This window comes from Rhinolophus ferrumequinum, chromosome 16 (assembly GCF_004115265.2).
Source record: "Rhinolophus ferrumequinum isolate MPI-CBG mRhiFer1 chromosome 16, mRhiFer1_v1.p, whole genome shotgun sequence".
Lineage (NCBI taxonomy): Eukaryota > Metazoa > Chordata > Mammalia > Chiroptera > Rhinolophidae > Rhinolophus > Rhinolophus ferrumequinum.
In genome coordinates this window covers 11,496,699-11,519,311 of record NC_046299.1, presented here as the reverse complement: position 1 = coordinate 11,519,311, position 22,613 = coordinate 11,496,699, and the positions used below count along the sequence as shown (strand labels likewise).

At 40.2% G+C, this 22,613-nt stretch overlaps 1 protein-coding gene across 4 annotated transcripts in view; it reads right to left on the bottom strand.

The window, feature by feature from the left end:
• Positions 1 to 21,875, bottom strand: part of PDZD8 (PDZ domain containing 8) — a 74,433-nt gene extending 52,558 nt beyond the window's left edge. For 2 of the 4 annotated variants that reach the window (XR_004425367.1, XM_033131365.1), the window contains exons 1-2: positions 20,764 to 21,860; positions 1,821 to 1,946 (exon numbers count right to left, since the gene is read on the bottom strand). Coding sequence is in view for 3 of the 4 variants with exons in the window: in XM_033131365.1 (XP_032987256.1) it covers positions 1,821 to 1,946; positions 20,764 to 21,635 (998 nt within the window). In the remaining variant the exon portion in view is untranslated. Of the gene's footprint in view, positions 1 to 1,820; positions 1,947 to 20,763 lie in introns of all 4 variants that reach the window. The other 2 variants (XM_033131362.1, XM_033131364.1) reach the window with 2 other exon arrangements.
• Between the last annotated feature and the right edge of the window lie 738 nt (positions 21,876 to 22,613).

Below are 22,613 nucleotides of genomic sequence, written 5' to 3'. Positions count from 1 at the left end.
TTAATATACTCAAAATTAACCTAATTATTAGCAAGGGCACAAATATATTAGGTACAAAAATATAACCTCTGTACTTCAGCACTTGTTTTTGAGTTGGAAATAAAAATAGACGTGATAAGTACCAAAGAATTGGTACAAACAAGTGTAATATAAATGCGGTGTAAGGACAACAGAATACTTGTACTTTGAATGGTCAGCACACATACTAAGGAGGTAGCTTTTGAGGTGAACCAAGAAAGGCTGGTTTCAAGGAGCAGAAAATGGGGTAGGACCTTCAGCCTGTAAAAACAGTGGGGGGCCCACACAAGGAGATCGGTACTTCAAAATATCTAAAGCAGGGGCTGATGAACTATGGTTGTCCATAGGCCAACTCCAGCCCCCTGCTAGTTTTTGTGGGGCCTGTGGGCTATCAGTGGTTTTTACATTTTTAAATGGTTGGGGGGAAAAAGAATATTTCATGACCCACGAAAATTACAAAATTCATGTGTAGAAAGTTATGGACACAAGCCACACCACACCCATTTGTTTACCTCCTGCCTATCTATGACCGCTTTCACACTACATGGCAGATTTGAGTAGTTGTAACAGAAGCCATGTGAATCATAAAACCTAAAATATTTATAATCGGGTCATTCAGAGAAAGAGCTTTGCTAACACCTTCCCTTAGGAAGACCTATGTGGCTGAGGGGCTGGGCAGAGAAAGACACCAGAGAGGTAAAAGGGGCATGTAGGCAATGGCAATGATTTGGGTCTATATTCCACAAGTAATGAAGAAACCATTAAAGACTATTAAAGAGAGTGACAATTAGATTTGCGTTTAGAAAAGCTCATGCTGATTGTTATATTCCTAACCAGTGTTAGGAGGTGAGTATGGACAAAAAAAGAGCTCAGGAAAAAAATCTTACCAAAAGTAACCTCACAGGGTGATCTGATCATAAATTCCTAACTGGGCAGGTCATGGTGGGGAGTCACGCCAAAGGCCCATAAAAAGATTTATCTTTGCCTTAAGCAAGCCCTGTCCATTGTTCTTGTGTATCGCACCTTTGAAATGCCAGAGGTATCCTCTTTTTTTAGATCTCTTGGAAGCGTAACCACCCTCAAGGGAGCACATGATCTTGTTAACTATCCTGCACCTTGTTTTCTCCCACCTTCATGCAGCTTCCTTACATTTCCCCCCTTAATTCCGAATGTATAAAAAGACACTGCAAAACTGTCATTCTCCAGCGCATCTGAGATCTTGCTTTCCGGCATGTCGTTCGTTTGGCTCAAATAATTTAACTCTTATAAAAATTCTCTACAGGTTTGAATGTTCTCATGTTGACATAAGTAAGGAGGCTAATGCACTACGTAGCTCAAGACAGATATGAACACAGCTTAGAATATGGGGCTCGTAAAGTAAAACAAGGAGTTTGAGCAAGATTATTTTGGAGATTCCCTTCCAGCTCTAACATTTTAAGAATCACAGGAGTTTCCAAGTCTGGTTTTGTAACTTTCTGGGTATTTCCAATTATCACGAACAATTCTCGAAACAGTTATGCTATGAACAGCTCTCCAACAGGTAGTAAGGCAGACATACGACAACAGAGTATCACGCATCCAAAACTGGGAATCAAAGATGAGTAAATGACTCCCCACTGGAATGCTTTCTAAAACACGGTTTATAATTTCTGCAATCCGAAAAGAACTACTTTTATGAAATTTATGATTAAAGAATTTACAGATAATACAATATAAATGAACACAAAGGGGGAATAAACACAAATACTGCTTAAGTACATTTTCACTGCACTTTCTTTCCCACGACAAAACACAGAACGTACCTGCTACATTCTAACAGTGTGACTTTCAGCCGGCCTTCAATAAGTGCCCATTGTTGTATATGGATATGCTCGTCTTCATCTTCTTCAAATCCTTGCAAGGTTTGGAATGGAAAAAACGGCTTAAACCTGACAAAAGGAAAGGAAAGTCTAAATTTCTGAAAAATAAACAGTTTAAATTTCTGAATAATAAACAGCACAGTGTAAAACAGAGTAGCAAAGCCCTAACACTGCATGTGCCCAACAAACCAGTGCTTACCACACTCCCCATACCCGGCAGTAAGTGCTGCCTTCTCTGGGGCACCCACACCTCCTGGTTTATTGGCATGCTCTAAATGACAAGGTGGGACACTCAGAACAAAGAAAAAGAAAATCTAGAGATTACCAGGAGGCCCTGTAACGTGGGTGAGGCAGGTGAGAGATTCTTTCTGTACCAGATGGGAAGTGTTCCTACAGGACAAGACCAAAAGCCAGAACGCACTGTTCCATGGAAACCACTCTGGTTTCACACGTATTATTGTGACCCTCATGGTAACATGGTGAGGCATGGTTACAAATCATTTCCTCATTTCAAACAGATAAGGAAACAGATTCAGAGAGAACAAAGAGCCTGCTGGAGATTGCATCCGTTATTAAAAAGTTACAAGATCTATGCCAGCAAAATGAGGGCATAACGCAAGAAAGAAGAAAGTGATCCAGAAAACAGTAGATCCAAGTCAAGAGAAAATGATTTCCTAAACCAAGATGACAGGTGTGTGACAAACCAAGAGAGAAGCCCAATTTGGGGCAGGTGATGAAAATTCCAGGAAGAAGATCTCCAGGAAATAAGGGGAATAAATAGGATAGGCAGAAGGAATGAGAAGAAGAGGTTAATTTTCCAATTAAATCTTGAAAATTTAGTTAAGGCAATTAGGTAAGAGAATGAAAGAAACTCAAACTTGACTTTAGGGACATACTGCTTTGAATGGCACAAAGATTTTGAAATTGAAATCTAGAGAAGGAAACATAAATCTGCGTATTAGGCAGCTCTGCAATAAGAAAATTACACAAATAGCATAATTATGTAAATACACACACCAATCAAGAAGGATTTAACTTTGTTATCAATTATATATAAGGATGTAGTTCAATGAATGAATGGAAAAGAGTGATATAGCTAGAATGGGAAAAGGCAGAGGGAAGGTAAGAAAGGGTATCACTTAGCTAAATCCTTATCTGTCTTAGTAGGAAGTCCATCAGTAGACAATGTCTAAAGTTGTTGCATCAAGAACAGCTATATGCCATTGTCTAGCAACAGACAAGTAATGCCATAATTCTCACAATTCTATGAGGTGGGTACTATAATTAATCCCCATGTTGTAGATGAAGAAACTGAGACACAGAGAGGTTACATAACTTGCTCAAGGTTGCACAGCGAGTAAGTGGGGGAGCCAAGATAAGAATGGCAGCCTGGCTCCGAAATCTGTGTTCCTGATCACTGCCTTAAAAGTTGTTAAAAACAGAAATAGTTACAAACTGTTGCTTCTGAAAAGTGTGACTTAGGGAAGGAAAGTATAGGGTTTAGAAGTAATTGCTGATTTTCATTTTAAGCCCTTCTGTTACATTTGATTTTTTAAATTTGATTTTTAAGTTATGTATAATATGTTAACTACAATGAAAAGACAGGCTATCCACTATTGAACAGGACAGTAGACAAAACAAATATGAAACTATTACAAGTGTAGACTATTGCAACTCCTTGGAAAGCTGGATGTCAATACCTACTAAAACAGAATAGATGTGTAACCAATGGCCCGACAATCCCACTCCTAGAAACACCCAGCAGCAATGTGCAAAATGTTCACCAAGAGATGTGTATATTCATAACAGCACTAATCCAACAATAACAATAGAAGGGATAAACTGAGGTACATTCATTCACACGGCGGAATACTCCACAGCAAACATAATGAACAAACTACATCTATACACAATAATAACATGGATTAATCTCACATACCATTAAGCCAAAGAAGCTAGAAAACCAATGAGTGCGTATAGTAGGACTCGATTTACATGAAGTTCAGAAACAGGCCAAAGCCCCCAACAACCCAGAAAGCAATGGTGGTAGAAGTCAGGACAGCAGTTACTCTGAGGCAGAGCAGTGACTAGTGATTGAGTGGCATTCGAGGGACTTCTGGTTGCTGGTAACATCCTACTGCTTGTTCTGAGGGCTGTTCTGTTCACTTTGTACAAATTCACTGAACCGAATTTTTGTGATTAGTGCAATTTTTAAGCGGTGAGTTATACTTTAGTAAAAGTTTAAAAGAAAAAAAAACATTTAATTAAAAAATGTGGATTACTTTGGTAACATTTTAAAAATACGTAATTAAAATTTACACCTACAAGAGAAGCTAAGCTTTCCTGACAGAATCTTTTTTAATGTCTAAAATATGTTTTTGCGCTTTACGTGTCTCCCAGACTGCTCTTACAAAAGCACCCTGAAGCCAGCTGGTGACAACTCCATCATATGGCAGCAGAAAAATTGTTTGCAACCCCTATGATCTTTAGAGAAAAACGGTTTACTACAAATCCAATATAAAAATATTCTAAGGTCTAAATCTACTCTTGACTCCAGCATGCGCTCGTGTGTCCTTGCCAGAGTAATGAATCTGCTAGTTTTCAGCTCAATGAAAGGGAAAACTTTCTCACAATGAGGGCTAGTCAAAAAAAGGACACAGCTACCTCAATGCATTGCATCTCTGTCTCTACAAATATTCAGGCAGAGCTTGGATGAGGCTCTGTCAAGGAGGCAAGATGTGAAAAGAACACAAAATTCAGAATTATACAAATATAGATTATAGTCCCAACTCCTAGAGATTTGTTTCAAAATAATTAGGGGAGCGGAGTGTGGGAGATAGAGGTGATTATCTGGCTACGGATAATGGGGATTCACTGAACTATTAACTTCTGAGTGCATTTGAAATTTTCCACAGTGAAGAATTAGAAGAGGTTTGTCCTGTGCACGAAAACAACCTGGGTTCTCTCGTCCTGTTTTCCTTTCTCTTCTACGCATTCCTTAGCAACATCATTTCCTCTCACTGCTTTCTGTAAGTTCCACATATTCTTAAAAGTAAATTAGACACCTTGTCTTCAAACTCCTGTTTTCTCTTATTGGCACCACCAATTTCACAGGCGCTTGGAAACCTGAAGTTACCTGTTAACCCTCCCCTTCTCACAGCCAATCAGTTCCACCTCCATTGCCCTCCATCAGATTGCTAAAATGTCTCCTGTTCTTCTGTGTTTCCCACTGGCCTCGTTCAGGTTTTCACTGACTAATTAGAATGTTGTGATTTCTGAAATTATGTTCCCTCTTAGTAAAGAGAGTATTTTATAAACTCAATACTTGAATAAAAAGCTACCTTGCAGGGCTATTCCAAAGATTTAGAGTTCACAGATCTGAAACACCTACCAGAGTTCCCGGGCATGTCATGGGTACACAAATCCTGGGGTTCTTCCTTCTCTCTGCTCAACTTTGATCAAACTGGCTTCCTCACTGAATCTCCAAAGGCATCACACAATGTCCTGATTCTGTCCCTTGGCTGTTTCTTCTTCCTACACTGTACTTCCATCTCTCTGTATCCAAAGCGGAACTGTCCTTTAATGGTCAGCTCAAATGTCAAGTCATCTCTTCTACAACCAACTATGTTTACTTGGGAATAGAGAGACCAAAGTTAGACACTCAGAGATGGCAGTCTTCTTTCAGACTCAGGAATACAAACAACACTACATCCTGCCTAAGGAAGAAAGTAGAACCAGCAGCTATAAACAGGCAACTGGGAGTTCTGTGTGGCTTTTGCCTTTTAGTCTGACAGTCTTGGCTCTCTACATAACTGTGCTCCAAATTCTCCCAAACCAAATAGTAGGTTGGTGCAAAAGTAACTGTGGTTTAAAGGGAAAAACTTAAAAAAACCGCAATTACTTTTGCACTATCCTAATATATAAACTAGATAAATCAGGGGTGATGATATTCAAAATGTTTCTTCATTTATTGTTCTTTAGAGGCATCTCAGTATCCCTTTAAATAATGAGCTCCCCTGCTGCATTCAAAGATCATTACAAAACCTCAATTAGCCAGAATTTTATGGTGCACATTATTCTGTACAGTATGCACTCTAATACAAAACTAGATACAAGCTAGAAAGAAAACAAAGTACAAGTGATTCAAAATACTCTTAATTTTCTATACGTTTTGATAAACCATGAACCTAAATGTCAAATTTTCAATTTTTCAACTCAGTTGGTATTACATAAAAAGACAATTCATGCACCAAGCTTACTAACGTTAGTACTGCCATATTATTTCTCCTGAGAGACTGCCTGCAAAGGACTCTGGTCTTTATTGTTAATTTGTTAACAATAACAAACTATTGTTATATTATCCTTTTCACCATTCAAGTTCTATTTCAAAGTCACAGAGGGGAACTCTGTACCCTGTCTCCGCTCCTCTGCCATCTGCTAACTGCTTCCTCCTCTGTGTTCTAAAAGCACTTCATACACACTTTCATGATGCCACTAATCGCCTTGTTTACATGTCTCCCCCCCTTAACCCCACACCAACTAAACTGTGAGTCACCTGTGGGAAAGAAACATACATGACAGGCAGTACAGAACAGTGGTTAGGAACAGACTCTGGAGCCAGACAGCTGGGCTTGCAATCCACTTCTGCCACTTCTCAGCAATATGTTGAGCAAACTGACCTTAAGCCTCAGTTTCCTCTCATGCAACAGGAAGATAATTATACCTACCTCACAGTGCTGTTGTAAGTATTACATGAAATAATGGAAAGCATTTAGCATCCTTCACTTCTCAGCTTCTTTCTGACAAGGCAGCTGAAAACAGCATTAAGCACACAAGTTTTAGACTCAGTACTTGGTTTTGATTTTTGGTGCTAACACTAGCTGTGAGACGTGGGGCAAGCTATTTCAACTTTGAGAGCTTCAGTTTCTTCATCTATAAAAGCAAGATAGCAATCAGCACCTATCTTATAGGGTTATTGTTAAGGATTAGATGAGAAAGTTCACAAAAAGCCTTTGGCACAGTGAGTACTCGAGATATTTCCTATCTCACTTTCTATTTATCTATTTTAAGGCTGGTCTCCTAGAGACATGTTAGACAGCAAATGCCTTCCCCTCCACAAGGAACCATTTCAGGACTCAGCATACACCACGTATGATGTTCAAGGTCATAGCTGTTTGTCTTCCTCGGACTTCAGACATGGCCATGATTTCAATCACCAGTTGATTTTTTAAAAATTGTGTTCTTTGTGAGGATATCAATTTGCAAGTGCAAGGAAGCAAATTAACAATAAGCGGTTATGCCTTCCCACCCTAGGTATCACTTTTCTATCTCTGGGTCATTAAGCTCTGCAACCAAGGCTTATATTAAATTGAATATATTAAGAAATTAACTTATGGAAACCCATGGAGAATTGTTGTATTTATGGAATTCCTTAGTGTGCATTATGCCGACAAAGTCCATATGTGGGAAAATTATTTTATTTTTTGTACCTCTAAGGAGAAAAAAATACTCCAGAGCAGTTATAAAACTAGTAAGAACAAGGATTACAAATACTGTTATAAAAAAAATCCCACCCACGCTTCCATGTACCCTCTACCTACATAGGAAATGTTCACTTCTATCCAAATTCCTAATTCTGCAGAATAATTCCTAGAATAATCAGTATCTATAATGCTTCACAATTTTGTGAAGTGGTTTTATATATATGCTGAACAAAAGAGTGATAATAGAAGCTGCAGGTCCCTCGTAACACAACTCAATAACTAGTGACTCAACTGTGAGTCAATGTTTGACTGATATCCTGTGCACCGAGATAAAGTATCAAATGAGGTGAATTGCTCAGGGAACCAAAGTAGTTCTCTGGACCACGTCTGAGAAATCTCATGTCTTTTTATGTTTATCACTACCTGTGACATGAGGGTCCCTTACCATAGCCTATGGTCAATTAAATTAAAATTCTCAGCTTTCACATAGCTTTAAAAAAGGGGGTTGAGGGTGGAGGTGGATAGAACCATGAGAACTGTCCTCAAATCCAAACTCCTTCTATTACTCTTAACCAGCTTCCCCAAAACACACCTTTAAGTAAGAGAATATAAAAATTACCACTTTATGTTTCTAGCATGTCTGTAAATTACACAATACTTTCATATACATCCTTGGTTTTCATGACTCATAACCGTGTACAGCCTTATAAGTCTTATTTTACACATGAAAAACTACGGATAAGGAAGTTCAAGTGGCTTTCTGTGATCACATAGTAAACGGTACAGTCAACACTGCAACAGACCCACTCAACCCTGTGCTCGTACGATACCAAAGTGTTCCAGCTGAAAATAATGTCTGTATCTAACATTTATTAAAGCTGATTCAGAAAGTGAGGCAATAGGGGCACCTCCTTTACATATGGTAAAAATAAGAAAACTCTTAGCTTAGAGCAGCAGTTCTCAAATATTTTGTTCACAAGATCCCTATCCATTTTTAGAAATTATTGAGGACTCCAAGAAGCCGTTGTTTATGTGGGTTATATCTATTGATATTTATCACATTAGAAATTAAAAATCCCATTAGCCGTCAGTGTGATAATGTCATCATCACACATCATGTAATTCCTGGAAAACTCCACTGGACACTTGTGAGAGAATGAGAGTGAGAAAGGCAAGTAACATTTTTGCATTATTATGAGAAGTTTCGACTTGGTAGACACCCCTCCCACTCCACCCCCTGTACAGGTCTTGGAGCTCCCAACAGGGTCTCCAAACCACTTTGAAAACCACTGAGATAGATAGTAACAACTCTCAGTTATGGCAATTCTTCTTAAATTCTGAGTTGTAACCCATTATCTTACTTTAAGTATACTGTTTCTCACTACTAGATTAAAAAAAAAATTCTGGAAGGAAGGGCTGTTTTATTTATTCCCTTTAAGCGCTGATTCTCTTTGCAGTGCATAGTGCCCTGGACAAAGATGGTTAGTGGGTCAATTGAATCTCTTCTGAAAGTTTAGTAGATGGGAGAAGAGAAAACATCTTAAGACAAAATCATTACCTCCCTACTATGGTAAAGGCATAAACAATAAAGTACTTAATACAGAGGTCTGTTCTTCTTAAGCCAGTTAGATGTATCAAACAGACAAAAGCTCCATTCCAGATGTGAAGTAAGGAACAGCAAAAGATCTGAACAAGAGAAATGAGAAAAAAGTTAATACTTTAACTGTCCAGCGTTCTCCTCATTTTTCTCTAGCCAAATAAAGGCAGCAAAGCTTCTTCTGAAATATAAATGACTTTAATATTATGTGCATCACTGCTTCTCTTAGTTCATAATTACCTAACTAAAGCCGGAACTTACTAAGTGAAAATATTTTTAAGATGATTTGTACCTGCACATGAGAAAAATCCCTGTATTAGACCCATACAAAAATAACAGAAAAGTGAATAGTAATGCCATCTTACATTTACATAATTCTTTTCTCTAAGAACTTCAACACTTTTAGATTTTTATTTCATTCAGTCTCAAACATAGTAAGCTGCACAATTTGTCCAAAAGTACATTAAATAACAAATCAATAGTAATTCCAGAAATAAAACAGAAATTCCTCATCATGTAATGCTATCGTTTCAGAGCAAGATGCTAAGCTATTTTCAAGAGAAATCTTAAGAGCGCAAAGTAGTACCCCCAAGGCTCTAGCTATTATTACCACAGAGTCTGATCTAACAAATGCTTGTTGGCTGAAATGAATCTCAGAGGAACTTAGTCCAAATTCTAACTCTGTAGTATTAAAAAATTCAAATATTTTGAGTAATTTATTCAAATATTTTAAGCAATTTACTAAAAATGGCCTATAATTTAGATAAATTGTATTTGTGGGCTTAATAAGACTAAAACTGCTACAAATTTTCTCCTTATACTTCATTAATCTCAAAATATCTGAACTAAATAAATTTAATCTGTATTATCTATCACATCATTCCAGCATTAGTAAAAAAGCACATATTTTGCTACAAATATATTTAAAATTTTTCCATGTCAAGAGTTCACAATTCTAGTCCTGATTAAAATCTAAAGTTAAATACTGAGAACTAATAACCTTTCCAAACATTAATGAAATAGACCAGACATCACCTGTCCTAAGTTTTACAGAAAATAACATTATACTTAATAATGGTGAGATCGAATAATATTTTCAATGCATTATAAAAATAATTATCATACAATGAAATTCACTAGAATAGAATGAATGGCTCTTACTTCAGCCACAGCAAGTTTCACAGACTGAAAGCTTTGAATTATTTACTTGCTTGACCAAATGACTAGCTACTGGGTAGTATGCAGCCAGTCTTCCTTAGTAATGACTATTACCTAGTATTCATGGAGGGCTCCTGTGTGCAAGCAGGACCACGGACGCCAGGTGCCCTGTTTACCAGATACTGGTATCTGCATGAAATAGTTGTTTCTAAGAACAGAATACAGTCGTTTTTCAAAATATGGACTCTTGTAGCCAGCTACTAATCGGAAATTATATCTTCCCCTTATTACCAAAGATTTTACAGCAAAAAAATGGTAGTCACTTATCATTGCAGATTACACAGGTAGGACATGGTGTTGATCCCGGGAGAAATACCATCTGTAAACATACTTAGGCCACAAATACCTGTTTAAATGGCATGTACTTTGCTAACAAACCAAGTACACATGACAGGTACTTAATACAAAAGAATAAATGCAACTAAAACATTTTTACTGCGCTAATCACAGCATTTTTGTTTTTAAGCACACACCGTGAAGAAGCAATGACGCTGGGAAGCGGGAATTTCACCAGTGTAATGCAGATCAAAGCAGGCATTTCAGCACTCCACCCACCGTATCATGGGCTCCATTCTCCCCACAATACATGAAGAATTCATGGGCATAAATACGCAGTGTGCTGACTAGAGAAGAAAGAAATACATGTTCTAAAGCATTCTGCTGATTTCATAGACATTGGTAATTATGCACCAGACCAGTGAAAATAAGTTTTCTTGTTATTCTGTATCAGTCCAAGGGAAGTATAAGCTATCGTTTACGGATATTTACCTTCCCTAAGAATGTGGGATTGAAAACCAAGGCTTCTGGGGTGGCAGAGAAGGTTGTCCACACATTTGTGTTTTGTTTTTGCTTGTGTGTGGAACTGAGAGTAGAGACGGTGTTCACAAGATGCCCCACAGACCGTGATGTCAGCGCTGTGAACTGCTAGAGACCTCAATCAGCGCTGTGCGCGCATGTGCATGCCTGCATGCGTGCGTGTGTGCGTGCGGTGCAGGGGTAGGAACATTCCCCTTCAATACTGATTTTACAATGAAAATTGGATTAAATATCATCAACCTGCGTTTACGACAACCTTTAGTCATTAAAAATTAAGCTTATGTTCCATACATTTTGTTTAAGAAATTCAAAGAATACAGGTATTCTTTAGATAGATTGAATTCAAAATCCCAGCATTTGTTACATGGCTGAGTTCACTTTGTGAAAATTTATCAAGTGTACACTTAGCATTTGGGCAATTTTTGTATACATACACACAAACACACATGCACACGCATATACATGCATTACGCATCAATAAAAAGTCTGTGCAGAAAAAATACCGGTATTTAAAGAACTACTGTGTTTTTTTTATATTGGACAGTTGAAAGGTGATATTTAAGCAGGGACCTGAAAAGTGACAGGGTGAAATCCTTGGCTATCTGTGGGAAAAACAGTCCTAAAGAAGGACTAGCAAAGGCCTTGTGATGGGCGCATGCCTTGGAGTGTGAGAACAGCCAGCAGGCCAGAGAGAACAAGTGAGATGAAGAGTCCTAGAAGACAACTTCAGAGCTACAGAGAATGGCCAGGAGTGCAGTAAAGCAGTGAATGAGTTAACCCACACACACTGCCTGAGGGATGTCCATGTCACACTTACAAACCAATCTGCAGGGTCACATTTATATCACACTCCCACACTTTATTGTTAAGGAGAAACGGAGGAGGAGAGGGGAAGGGAGAGGGAGGCACTTTCTCAGTACACAAGAGGCTTGTATATGTGTGTTTCAGCAGAGTTAAGCGCACACCTCTAACTTGACATTTCTAGGAGGACAAAATTAAATGGGAGACGAATACATTTTCAATTTCTTTATGATCCCAAATACTATTTGAACGTTAGCAAAAACCTAGCCAAAAAAAAACCAAACCAAACCAAACAAACAAACAAAAAAAAACCACTAAAAAATTTCAAAAGAAAAAACCTAGTATCTATACAAAGATGTAGGTAGAAAAATGTATACGGTACAATTATTTATATTAATGAAAAACTGAAAAAAAATCAACAAGGCATTGGTTAACTTATGGTACTGCTGATCAATGCAATTCAAATCACTTGTTAAAATAAATGAAGTAGGTATATTTAGAAAACCCAAGCTATAGCAAGCAGGCAAGCAAAAACAAAAAGGCAAGATATTAATAGTAGGGCACCAACTATGATCCTGTTTTTATACATTAATAAATTAGAATGCATTTAGAAAAAAATATGGAAGAATAGTCTCCAAATTTAACAGTTTCTTTTAAGATATTACAAGAGATTTCCATTTGATGTTTCATATTTTCTAACTGGATTTTTACAATGAGCTTATCACTCATTTGAAAGGGGAGAAATATTTAATATTTCACCTAGCAGATGTCTGACATATATCTAGTAAAATGTCTGAAATAGCTTTAGCAAAGTGTCTGACAAACGTAGGACAATCAATAAATGTGTATATCAATTAGTTATTAAGGAAAAGATACATTTATTCAGAAGGTATCATATATGTGACATTACATCCAATTAGATATTATTCCCATTTCCACTTTACAGATACAGTTACGGAGCCTGAGGGAACATAACTGTGTCCAGGGTCTCTCGCTCAGAGTAGTGCTGAAGTCAGGGACACATTACTCCAAAGCTCTGTCTACTATGCAACAGACAACCTAAGTACTTCTCTACAGCCTCAACCCAAAAGAATGAAATCGTTGCCTAGTACTGGCAGTCTCTACTTAGCACCTGCCTTTCTACTCATCTGTAGGTAAATAATTAACATTTAGACCTCATTCTTCCCTAGTACAAATACAGTAAGTATGCAGTTTTACGCCAGTCTTAGCAATGTGGCAAGAGGGATTTTGAAACTACTCTGTAAAACTTCTGCTAATGACCAGGTAGCTGCTTTGTGAGTTTCCAGTGAAGTGTGTGATGTGCTCTGATGCCATGCCTGAAGTGCTGCTAGGTCCTATGACTCTCGGAAGGAACAAAGGGATTTAATAGCACTTGTTTCTTGGTGACATTGTTCTGAGAAAATGGGAGAATGTGATGGGAAGAAACATTGGGTCAGTATTTAACTTCTAAACAAGGTACTCAGGAGTAGAAACTCTAACTTGAAATGTCAGATATTCTTACTGAACAACTGATTCCAAATGTCTCCGCCTGTTACAGGGAATGTTAATAAAGGGGACGGGGGGAGGGAATGCGGAGACAGGTTGCACTTTCTTGGACACAGAGAGGTTTCTTCACAGAAATGCCTGAGCCACACATACCCTGTATACATTCTAAGTAGGCCCGAAAAATTATGAAGTGCTTAATGTTTATTTTAGCATGTTAGTTTTGGTTATATTAATATTTATAGCAACAAAGTTGTATCTTTCTGCCGGTGTTTACTAGTCAACCTGGAGGTCTGAGGACCCTACACAGACTTTGAGGGGGCTATAAATTTCATGAAATTAAATGAAAATTTGTTTATGCATTTTTCGGCAGAGTATCCAGTTTTTACTTGCTTTCCAAAAAGACAGGACCCTCAAATAAAGGTTTAAAAGTACCTTTCAACATATATGCATATGTGCTCCTTTTTTGGTAGGTATTTGAGCATAGTTTTTTGTTTTTCAGGGTTTTTTGTTTAAGTAAGAGTTTAGAACAGGGGTTAGCAAAATGTTTTTATAAAGAGCCAGATAATAAATATTTTAGAATCTGTGGGTTCATATGGTATGTTGCATATTCTTTTGTGAACAACTTTAAATGTAAAGTTGAAAAATGTAAAAGCAATTCTTAACTCCTGGGCCTAACACCAGCTGCTCACAAACCCCTGGCTTAGAGTAATAGTTGGTTTATCTCTGCAGAAATAACACAGCATGGGCTTTGGGAGTCCAGGACATTTTTTTTTTTTACGACTTTGAGAAAGTCACTAACACCCCTAAGTCTCAAGTTTCCATATCTGTAAAAATGAGATACCAACCTCTCCCACACAGTAGTTTGACCTACTAAGTAGGATGGCAAGTGTACAGAATTGCCACACAGTACCTGGCAGCTAGTTAGCAAACTGACTTTATTATCCTGCCTCTACCTCCTCTGATAGATCATTAGTGATATTTGTAAATCAATATTAAGTATTTGATCAGGCATGCTCCTCCAATACAACTGACTTTATAACGATCTGCTTTGGCTATTTCCAGGAACTAGCTTTCCCGGAAAGCCAACAGACCTGTACGTTACTGAGTAGAATCTAACAATCTCCTCATAATTACTCTTCTCCCTTCAATGTATAAATCAAATTTCTACAGCAAAGATTTATCAATTCGTTATTTTGCATCAAAAGATTTTTAAATGCCTAAACCACAATAATTCAAAGCAACTTTAAGAAAACCCATCTTGTAAGAAGGAAAACCAGCACTAAATTGGAATACATTTAGGTGTACCAAAGAACTTAAGGTCACAAAATATTATACAACATGCAGTAATCAGGCGTTTGTCTTAGCAGAGACACTGACCTCTCCTCTTCCTATTTCTCACAAAACTGAAGGTCTTAAATATAGCCAAATGCCATGATAGCGAGCTTTAATTGTTTTCCCCAGAAAGACTAACTAACCAGCTAGAGAGCACTAACTGTTATGACCATTTTTATCACTATCACCATACACACCCACCACAATGCTGGGTATTGGTAGTCTTCAGGAAGTAGTTACTGAAAATACATGGCTTTTAATAACAACTTAATTATTTATCTCTAAAACAATGATCTTTCAATTCCATTTATATAGAGAGATTTCTCTCACCAGTAGTACAAGAAAACGCAGAACAGATGAAAAATTAGCTACTACACTATATCATTACTGCAGAATAACTAGAGTGATACACTAGAGTCCTTGTGTCCATCTACTTTCCCAAAGTATCAAAGGTTAGTTATATTTCCTAACACTAGAGAGTAAAACTATGATTCCTACAATCACTAAGGAAGTGTAGTAGCTATTTTAAAGTATATTTGAGCCTAAGTTGACACCTTTTAAAAGTTATCTATACATAGAAATAAAAGTATGGGGCCGGCCCAGGAGCTCAGGTGGTTGGAGCACCATACTCCTAACGCAGAGGTCGATGGTTCGATTCCCGCATGGGCCAGTGAGCTGCGCCCTCTACTGCTAAGACTGTGAACAACAGCTCTCCCTGGAGCTGGGCTGCCTGAGAGCCGCTGTGAGCAGCCCACCGACGATGACGACACTAGACTGAGAAACAAGGGCTTGAACCAGAGTGGGGAGGGGGGAGCAGAAGGGGGGAAAAAAGCATGAAAAAGTGAATAAATACAGTGCATTACACTTAACTTTACAACTAATTTTATCAGCTTCCAGCCAATTTACTTTGAAAGTTTTTAAGACATGGATTACTCAAAACAACTTTACCTCAAATAATCAGGAAAACAGAAAAGTGATAAGAATAAATGTTTTTCTTCCTCCTCTCACAAGACCAAGGAAGAAATAACTCAATTGCAAACCACATTACAGAATATGAGGATTTCCAGACCAAGTCTAATTTAGTTCTCTGAAATTAATGGTATATTTAGAGAAGATACATAAAAATACAAAGATGAAAAAAGCTCTAACTAAAGACAGCCCTGTCCTTGACTTTAGGGGGGACAGGGGTTCTCCTTGATCTCGTCACTAACAATATTTGAAAATTCCACAAATATATATCAGAAAGTTTCTCAGGAGTTAAAAAAAACAGTTATGACAAAAACAGTCATATTCAGAAGACATTCCATGAACCTGAAAAGTGACACTTTCCCCAAACATTTGTTCCTTATTCATTAAATTCAAATAGCGTCAGTAAGTAGATGTCCCAGCCCCTTGTTTGTAGATCAGAGAAGTGAAAAGCAGCCATTATCTACTCTACTCATGTCACTATACTGTAGAGAAATGGAAAATGATTCAAGGGATTTAAAAAAAAAAAATTCTGGCAGAATGATTTTTTAAAATTCGACATTATGTCTTTTCTAAAATAAAATCACTCAATTTAAGTCCCTTCAAAGAGGGGTAAAAATGATCACCCTCTACTATCTAGCTATTAGCTCATCCTGTTTTCACTGATTAGCAACAGTAACGCTCCCCATTTAGTAAGGGTTTCAAGCTCCCATGAAGACAGTCCAGGCAAGTCCCGTTAGTTAATTTAAGCGCAGCAAGTAGGTGAGAACTATGAACTACACATAAGAGCTTCCTGCAGCTGCTACTAGACTAGACTCCATCTCTCCATCCTACTATTGCTATATGAGGCATGCAGCCCTGGTGATACAAAATCTTCCAATTTTTCTTAAGAGAAGCCAGAAATCCAAATCGTACAAAATCTCTTTTTTTTTCCCTTAGTGTTTATTAGAGTCCAAGAGTTAGAAAGTAATCAAAGATGGAGTAGCATGTCAGTCTTGCTTCTCTTGTAATAAATAAGTAATGATGATTGTACTGTGGGGTCCATGTAGGTAAGGGACCCAGTCCTATCTGGCCATTTTATGCGGGAGCAAATAAGGGGATAAAAAGAAGTTATTAGGAAAATTAAGTTTACCAAAACAAGCAAGGCAAATGGAAATATGGGAACTAAAATTCTAGACCTTGGCAACCCACACCCAAGACTGAGTGCTATATAGAAAAAGGAAACCAGTGGAAACCTCCCAGCAGGGTCAGTCAAGGCAGGTCATTTCAGTTACTGTCTTCCCAGTAGGCTGGAGTTGGAAGAGGGAAGAAGTGGGGATTTGGATGAGGCTACGTACTTTGCACATAAATATTTTACTGTGAGAACTCAAGGACATCCTTAGGATGTATTTTAGAGATAGTGTGGGATTTATATGAATGATTAAAATTCAAATTTCTAAAATTGAGAGAAAACAGACTATAGATGATCCCTTAATTTTTTTTACTGTAGGCAGAAAGTAATATAGGCAGAAGAGAAGCTGCATTGGGAGGTAACATGGGTGCAGGAGAGGTTTGAAAGGCTGCAAGTCCTGGATTAGAACCCCCACGCCACCCCCAGGGCATGGACAACATCTTGGAGTTCTTTTCTGTCCTGTCAAACCCACTCTCCAGTAGCCAGTTCAGTAGTTACTATGCATGTAAGAAGTGCCTGAGTGAGTCTTTTTGTTAGATGAATGGAAAGCAAATTAATGCAGTTTTCAGAGCTCTCTTGAGACCTGAGCCTGAGTGAGGACTATTATCAAAAGGATAGAATATTTGCTAATGTATTCAAGTCTTCTAATGCTGTTTGTCAGTTTTTAACCCTTCTTCATCTTCCTGGCTACCCTAACCCCACCCTCAACGTCAAGAGAACAGAGCACTATAGATGGCTCCAGGCAAACTGTGAAGTGTGTGGATTTGCATCTAGAGGAGGGATCCCAAAATCTCATTTTTAAGTTGGCAATTAAGAAAGAAACAAACAAAAAAATAGGGCTTGCAAACTGAATTTGGCCTTGTAGTATGCTACCAGTGCTAGCTACACAGCAATAACACTCAGTAACAGAAGCCTTAATAAGAATCTCAAATACTCGACTCTCAGTCCCCAATCTCCCCAGGACTATGATACTCAGATTTCATATTGAAGATGGATTCTCCACGTAGTCAAGAACATTAGCGGTAATCTTTCTCTCTTGAAGACTAATTTTTGGGTTAATTTTTTTTAAATAATACTACTTTAATTTACTATTTTAAAGTATATATTTTAAGAAAAAAATCAAAATGATGTTGAAGTCGTTGAATTTAGAATTATATTAGTAAAATTAGAATTATAAGACGTATAAAATGTATACATATTAAAACTCATTTAAAAAAATATTATAATGTTTCACAAACTAAGCTAGTTGGGTAAAATGAAGTGTCAATCCACTGGGTCCTTAGAAAGCAACCACTTGAGCTCTTTCGCATCTCTAGATGAGACATGAGGAACTAGCAGTCCTTTATGGGCCACCTTCACTTTAGCAACATGAAAATGGCAAAATAAATTCAAGGGAGAAGTGACAATGTTGATTGGCAAGATATTTCTGTTATATGAGTGCCAAAGGATCGTTAAGACTCAATACAATTTTCTTTACTGCTTTAGCTCTACTAAGCAGATTAGATGGCTACAAAGGATAAACTAACAAGACCTTCTATTTGGAAACAAAATTTGCTGGATGAAAAAGAAATGCGATGTGGAGCAGCACCCAAAGATTGAAACTCTTATGAACAAGGCAATTTGAGAAAAAGGCAGCCTGACTTTGTCAGAGCTGGATTTCACCACTTGACAGCTATGTAACTTTAAGCAAGTTACTTAACCACTTTTAGCACTATTTCCTCATCTATAAAAAAGGATAAACACTAGCTAATTTAACTCTTATTATGAGAACTGTAATACATCTTAAACGTGTTTTAAGTCATGCTCTTAGCTGAAACTTGAATCCGTTCCACAATATCAGTAGTTTAAAATACTTCCGGTAGAAGAGCTTCCTAAAGCAGTCTTTTTCATCCTCTCACTTCTATTATTTTCTTTTACTAAACTGAAATCAACTTCTTAGTTACTTCAACCCATGAATCACATTCTAGTTTAATTATTATTAAGTATAGCTAACTAAATCCTCACTAAACTCTAAGCTCCACAAGGGTTGAGGCTATTCAGTATTGAAGCCCTAGCACCTAGAACAATAAGTACACAGTAGTTGTATAATAAATACCTGCAGATTGAGCGATAGGTTCTGTGCAGTATTTACTGACTGACAGTTGAAATGCCTTCTAATACAAAGAGCATAAATGTGTCCATTTCTGGAGGGATCACTTAAGGTTTAAAAGTTGAAATATCATACATAACCAAACACATGCTATGTTCTTTTTTAAATCCCTTTGGACACAGTATATGAAAGCAATGTTGCTGTTATTTTAAATGGTGATGCTAGTCAATGACATAGATGATAAAGTTCCTTCAAAGCTGTCAACCTATTAATGGCTCCCTAATTTCCTTCAGATTTACCTGAATTCCAAGTCTACATTAAAAAATGAAAACCACCTCAAAATGATATGCAACCTCACTGCCACTGACTATTCTGCAAATTACCCCCAAATAATAACAAATTTTATTGTCTTAAAGTTACTCAGAAAGTATCAGAATCAAAGTTGTGATAGAATATCCAAATCCGTAACAGCTTTTCTTCTCACTTCCTTAGCGACGTGCTGCTATAAACCTCTCACTGCTTAAACACTAGAACTCATTTATAATTTAGTCCCTGGTATTCCAGAGCTTAAAGAGCAGGTTTCATAAATTAAATTCTACTTCACAGAACAGGAAATCAAACAGAGAACAATCAGTTCACTATCCTCAGCAAATCTATGGAAGTATAAATTTCTCTGCCATCTGAGTTTTGATTGTCACTCTGGGCTACTAGCCTAAACAAAATATTAGTAAGGTAAATCTGCCACATACACAATTCAATAATCCAAACATGAAATATTTCTGGATTATCTGGGTCACTGATGCTTGAGGCTATGACAGAAAATTAGTGATCTAGAAATAGGCAACTTGCACTACAGGGCAGTCGGTAAGGCAAATACCAGATTGACATAGCTTTATAATTAAGGACAAAATCCAAGAGGGTCAAACATTTCAATGAACACAGATTAAAGGAAGACAGAAGGTGAAATTTAAAATTCATCTGTTTTAGAAGAAATACCTATGTATGACCCTTTTCACTCCACTAACAAATCCTCCCAGACCCAAGTGTGGCTCTACAAAACTTACTTTCCTCTTCTGCTTCTTCTACATTAAGACAAAACAAAACAAAACAGACAAAAAAAACATGTATGTGAATCAAAACAGAATAATACATAAAATTAAGCCACCAGATACAGGAGGGCTTTAAAAAGTTAAAATCACCACCTATCATTAAAATTGTCATCTGCAGGGTGGTTTCAGGTACTGTGTGAGGAACTTACCGCCAGAGTTGCCATGGAGGAGGGCAGGGTGTGGGTCTGTGCTACAGAACCTACCCCCAAGGAGCAGATGACATGAATATGAAATGTACAGAGTACTACAGCATGTACAAGCTCCCAACTCGTTTCCAATTTGCCATGGAAAAGTATTCCTTTACAACAGATACTACCTCTGCCCGAAAAGTTGTCACAGCAAAAGTGGTCTGCAGTTGCAAAACCTAAGGGCACTGGGCTACCAGCACATTCTTCCTGCCGGTACTTTGCGTCCAAGAACAATGTCTCAACGTGGCCAAGGTGATGCTGCAAAGTGCACTCAATGCAGCGACCAGACACAGGAAGTTTCTCAACAGCCCCAGAGCTGATTCCTGGGCTTTAGGGCGGACTTCCCTTCCCTTTTCAATATGTTGCTCCTACCGGTGCTGCCAGCACCCTGCGTGCCCAAGAACACGCGAAAAGGTTTCTCGCTCCTATCAGTGCCCTTAGAAAGCAAAGCAGCAGTGCACGACTGGCCTTCGCCGAGGGCCCTGTCCAGGGTTGTGAAGATGCCTGGAAAGGCAGGGGCTGCAGAGACGCCTTTGCCCTTCCGGCTCCACCAGGCAGCGGCCTCCCGCCCCCGCACCTGTGGGATACCTCTCCCCCGCCTGCCTCTCACCTGATCTTGTAACTCGGGAGAGTGTGCTTGCGCTTGATGATTTTCTTGAGCTGGTTGACGATGATGGACGTGAGCTGGGGCATGGGTCGCCCTTCAAACTGGGAACGCACCTCGAAGTCGATCAGCGGGTCCTCCACGAAGGAGAAGAACCAGTGGGTGAAGGGCACGCGAGTGAGGACGAAGCGCAGCCTCCCCACCACTCGGGACAGCTTGACGAACAGGTAGGCGGACTTGCCAAAGACTAAGTCCACGTCGATGGCCAAGTGGAAGCCCCCGTTGTACTCCACCTCCGCCTCGAAGGCCAGCTCCTCGGGGGAGGTGGCGGGCAGCGCCTCCCCCTCGGGGCCATCGGACTCTCCGGTGGCCGAGGGCACCACGGGCCGGAGGAGCCGGATGGTCTTGATGAAGGGCACGGCCTCGCCCAGGAACACGTCCCGCAGGCTCAGCCCCTCTAGCAGGCGCCCGGCCGTCTTGGTCTGGAGCAGCTCCTCGAACTCCACCTTGATCTTCTTAGTGACCCAGCGGCGGGCCAGCGCGGTGTCCCGAAGCTCCCGGAACAGGAACAGGATGGTGGCGTTGAGGAAGTAGCAGGTCTCCCGCGTCGGCGGGGAGGGGGTCTCGGGGGCCGGGGTCGGGGTCGCGCCGCCCTCGGGGGGCCCGCCGGAGTGCTCCTCAGCCCCGCCGCCGCCATAGAGGTACTCCCTCAGGGCCAGGCCCGGCACCGGCTTGATGTAGCGGAAGCCGTCGCCCGCGCGGGCGGCCTCGTCCGCCGGCGGCTCGGGCTGTTTGCGGTAAAGCAGTAGGAACTGGGTGAGGAGCGTGAGGAAGGAGCCCAGCACGGCCGATGCCAGGATCATGAGCAGCAACCCCATCCCGCCACCGCCTCCACCCGGGCCGCCCGCGCCGCTGCTCCCGCGCCCACAGCGCCGCTTTCTTCACGCCACCGCCCCCGCTGCCTCCATCTTGAGGACATCGGACGCTGGGGTCGGGGCAAGAGGCTCCCTGGGCCTGGTCCGGGGGCTCCGCCGGCGCCGTACGACGCCCGAGCCTGCAGCAGCGCGGCTCAGACGCTCCGGGAGGCGGCTGCCGTGGTGGCGGGGGTGGGAGGGGGCGGAACGGTGGCTCCTCCGGCCTCCTCTCATTGGGCGAACGGCGCGTGACGTCAGGAGCGTACTCGCTCCCGGCGGCGTCGCCTGGCAGCCGGCGCCCGGGCGCGCGTACGCGGGTCCTTCCTTTCTCGGGCTTCCTTCCAGCTCCGCCCCCCCACGCCAACATTCCATTCCCCTGCGATCCACGTGGCTGTCACTTCTGGAGCCGCTGTCGAAATCGGAGAGGATAACAGGAGCCACCAGTTGGAGGATAAGAAGGCCAGGCGGAGATGGCGTGGCACGTTTTTGATCCTGGTTATTCCGTTATCTTCTAGTGCGCCCATCCCCCTTCATTGGCCGCGGTCCCTGTCGGTTACCTCTGCGGCAGTGTAGTTCTTACACTAGCGTCCCTGAGAGATGGGCTGGCGGCGGCTTTCCCTGCAGGGCAGCGCCGTAGAGGATGTGAACTGGCCGTTGGGAGACTTCCTAAGCCGTGGACAAGAGAGGACTGACTGCCTCAGTGACCGTCGTCGCTGACCATCAATCCGACCAGAGCGTCTGGGGAGGGTGGGCCCTGGAAAGGAAGGACAGAGAAAAAAGATGTAAGATTTAGCATCTGAGTGGATATTCGAGATTTAAATGAGAAGGGAGGAAGTAAAAAAGCTGGGATAGTGAAAGGTGAGTGACATGAATTTGCCAGATAATTGGAAGATGAATAGTGGCTCACTGTCAAGCTCTTGCAGTGGGTTAACCCCCGAGTGT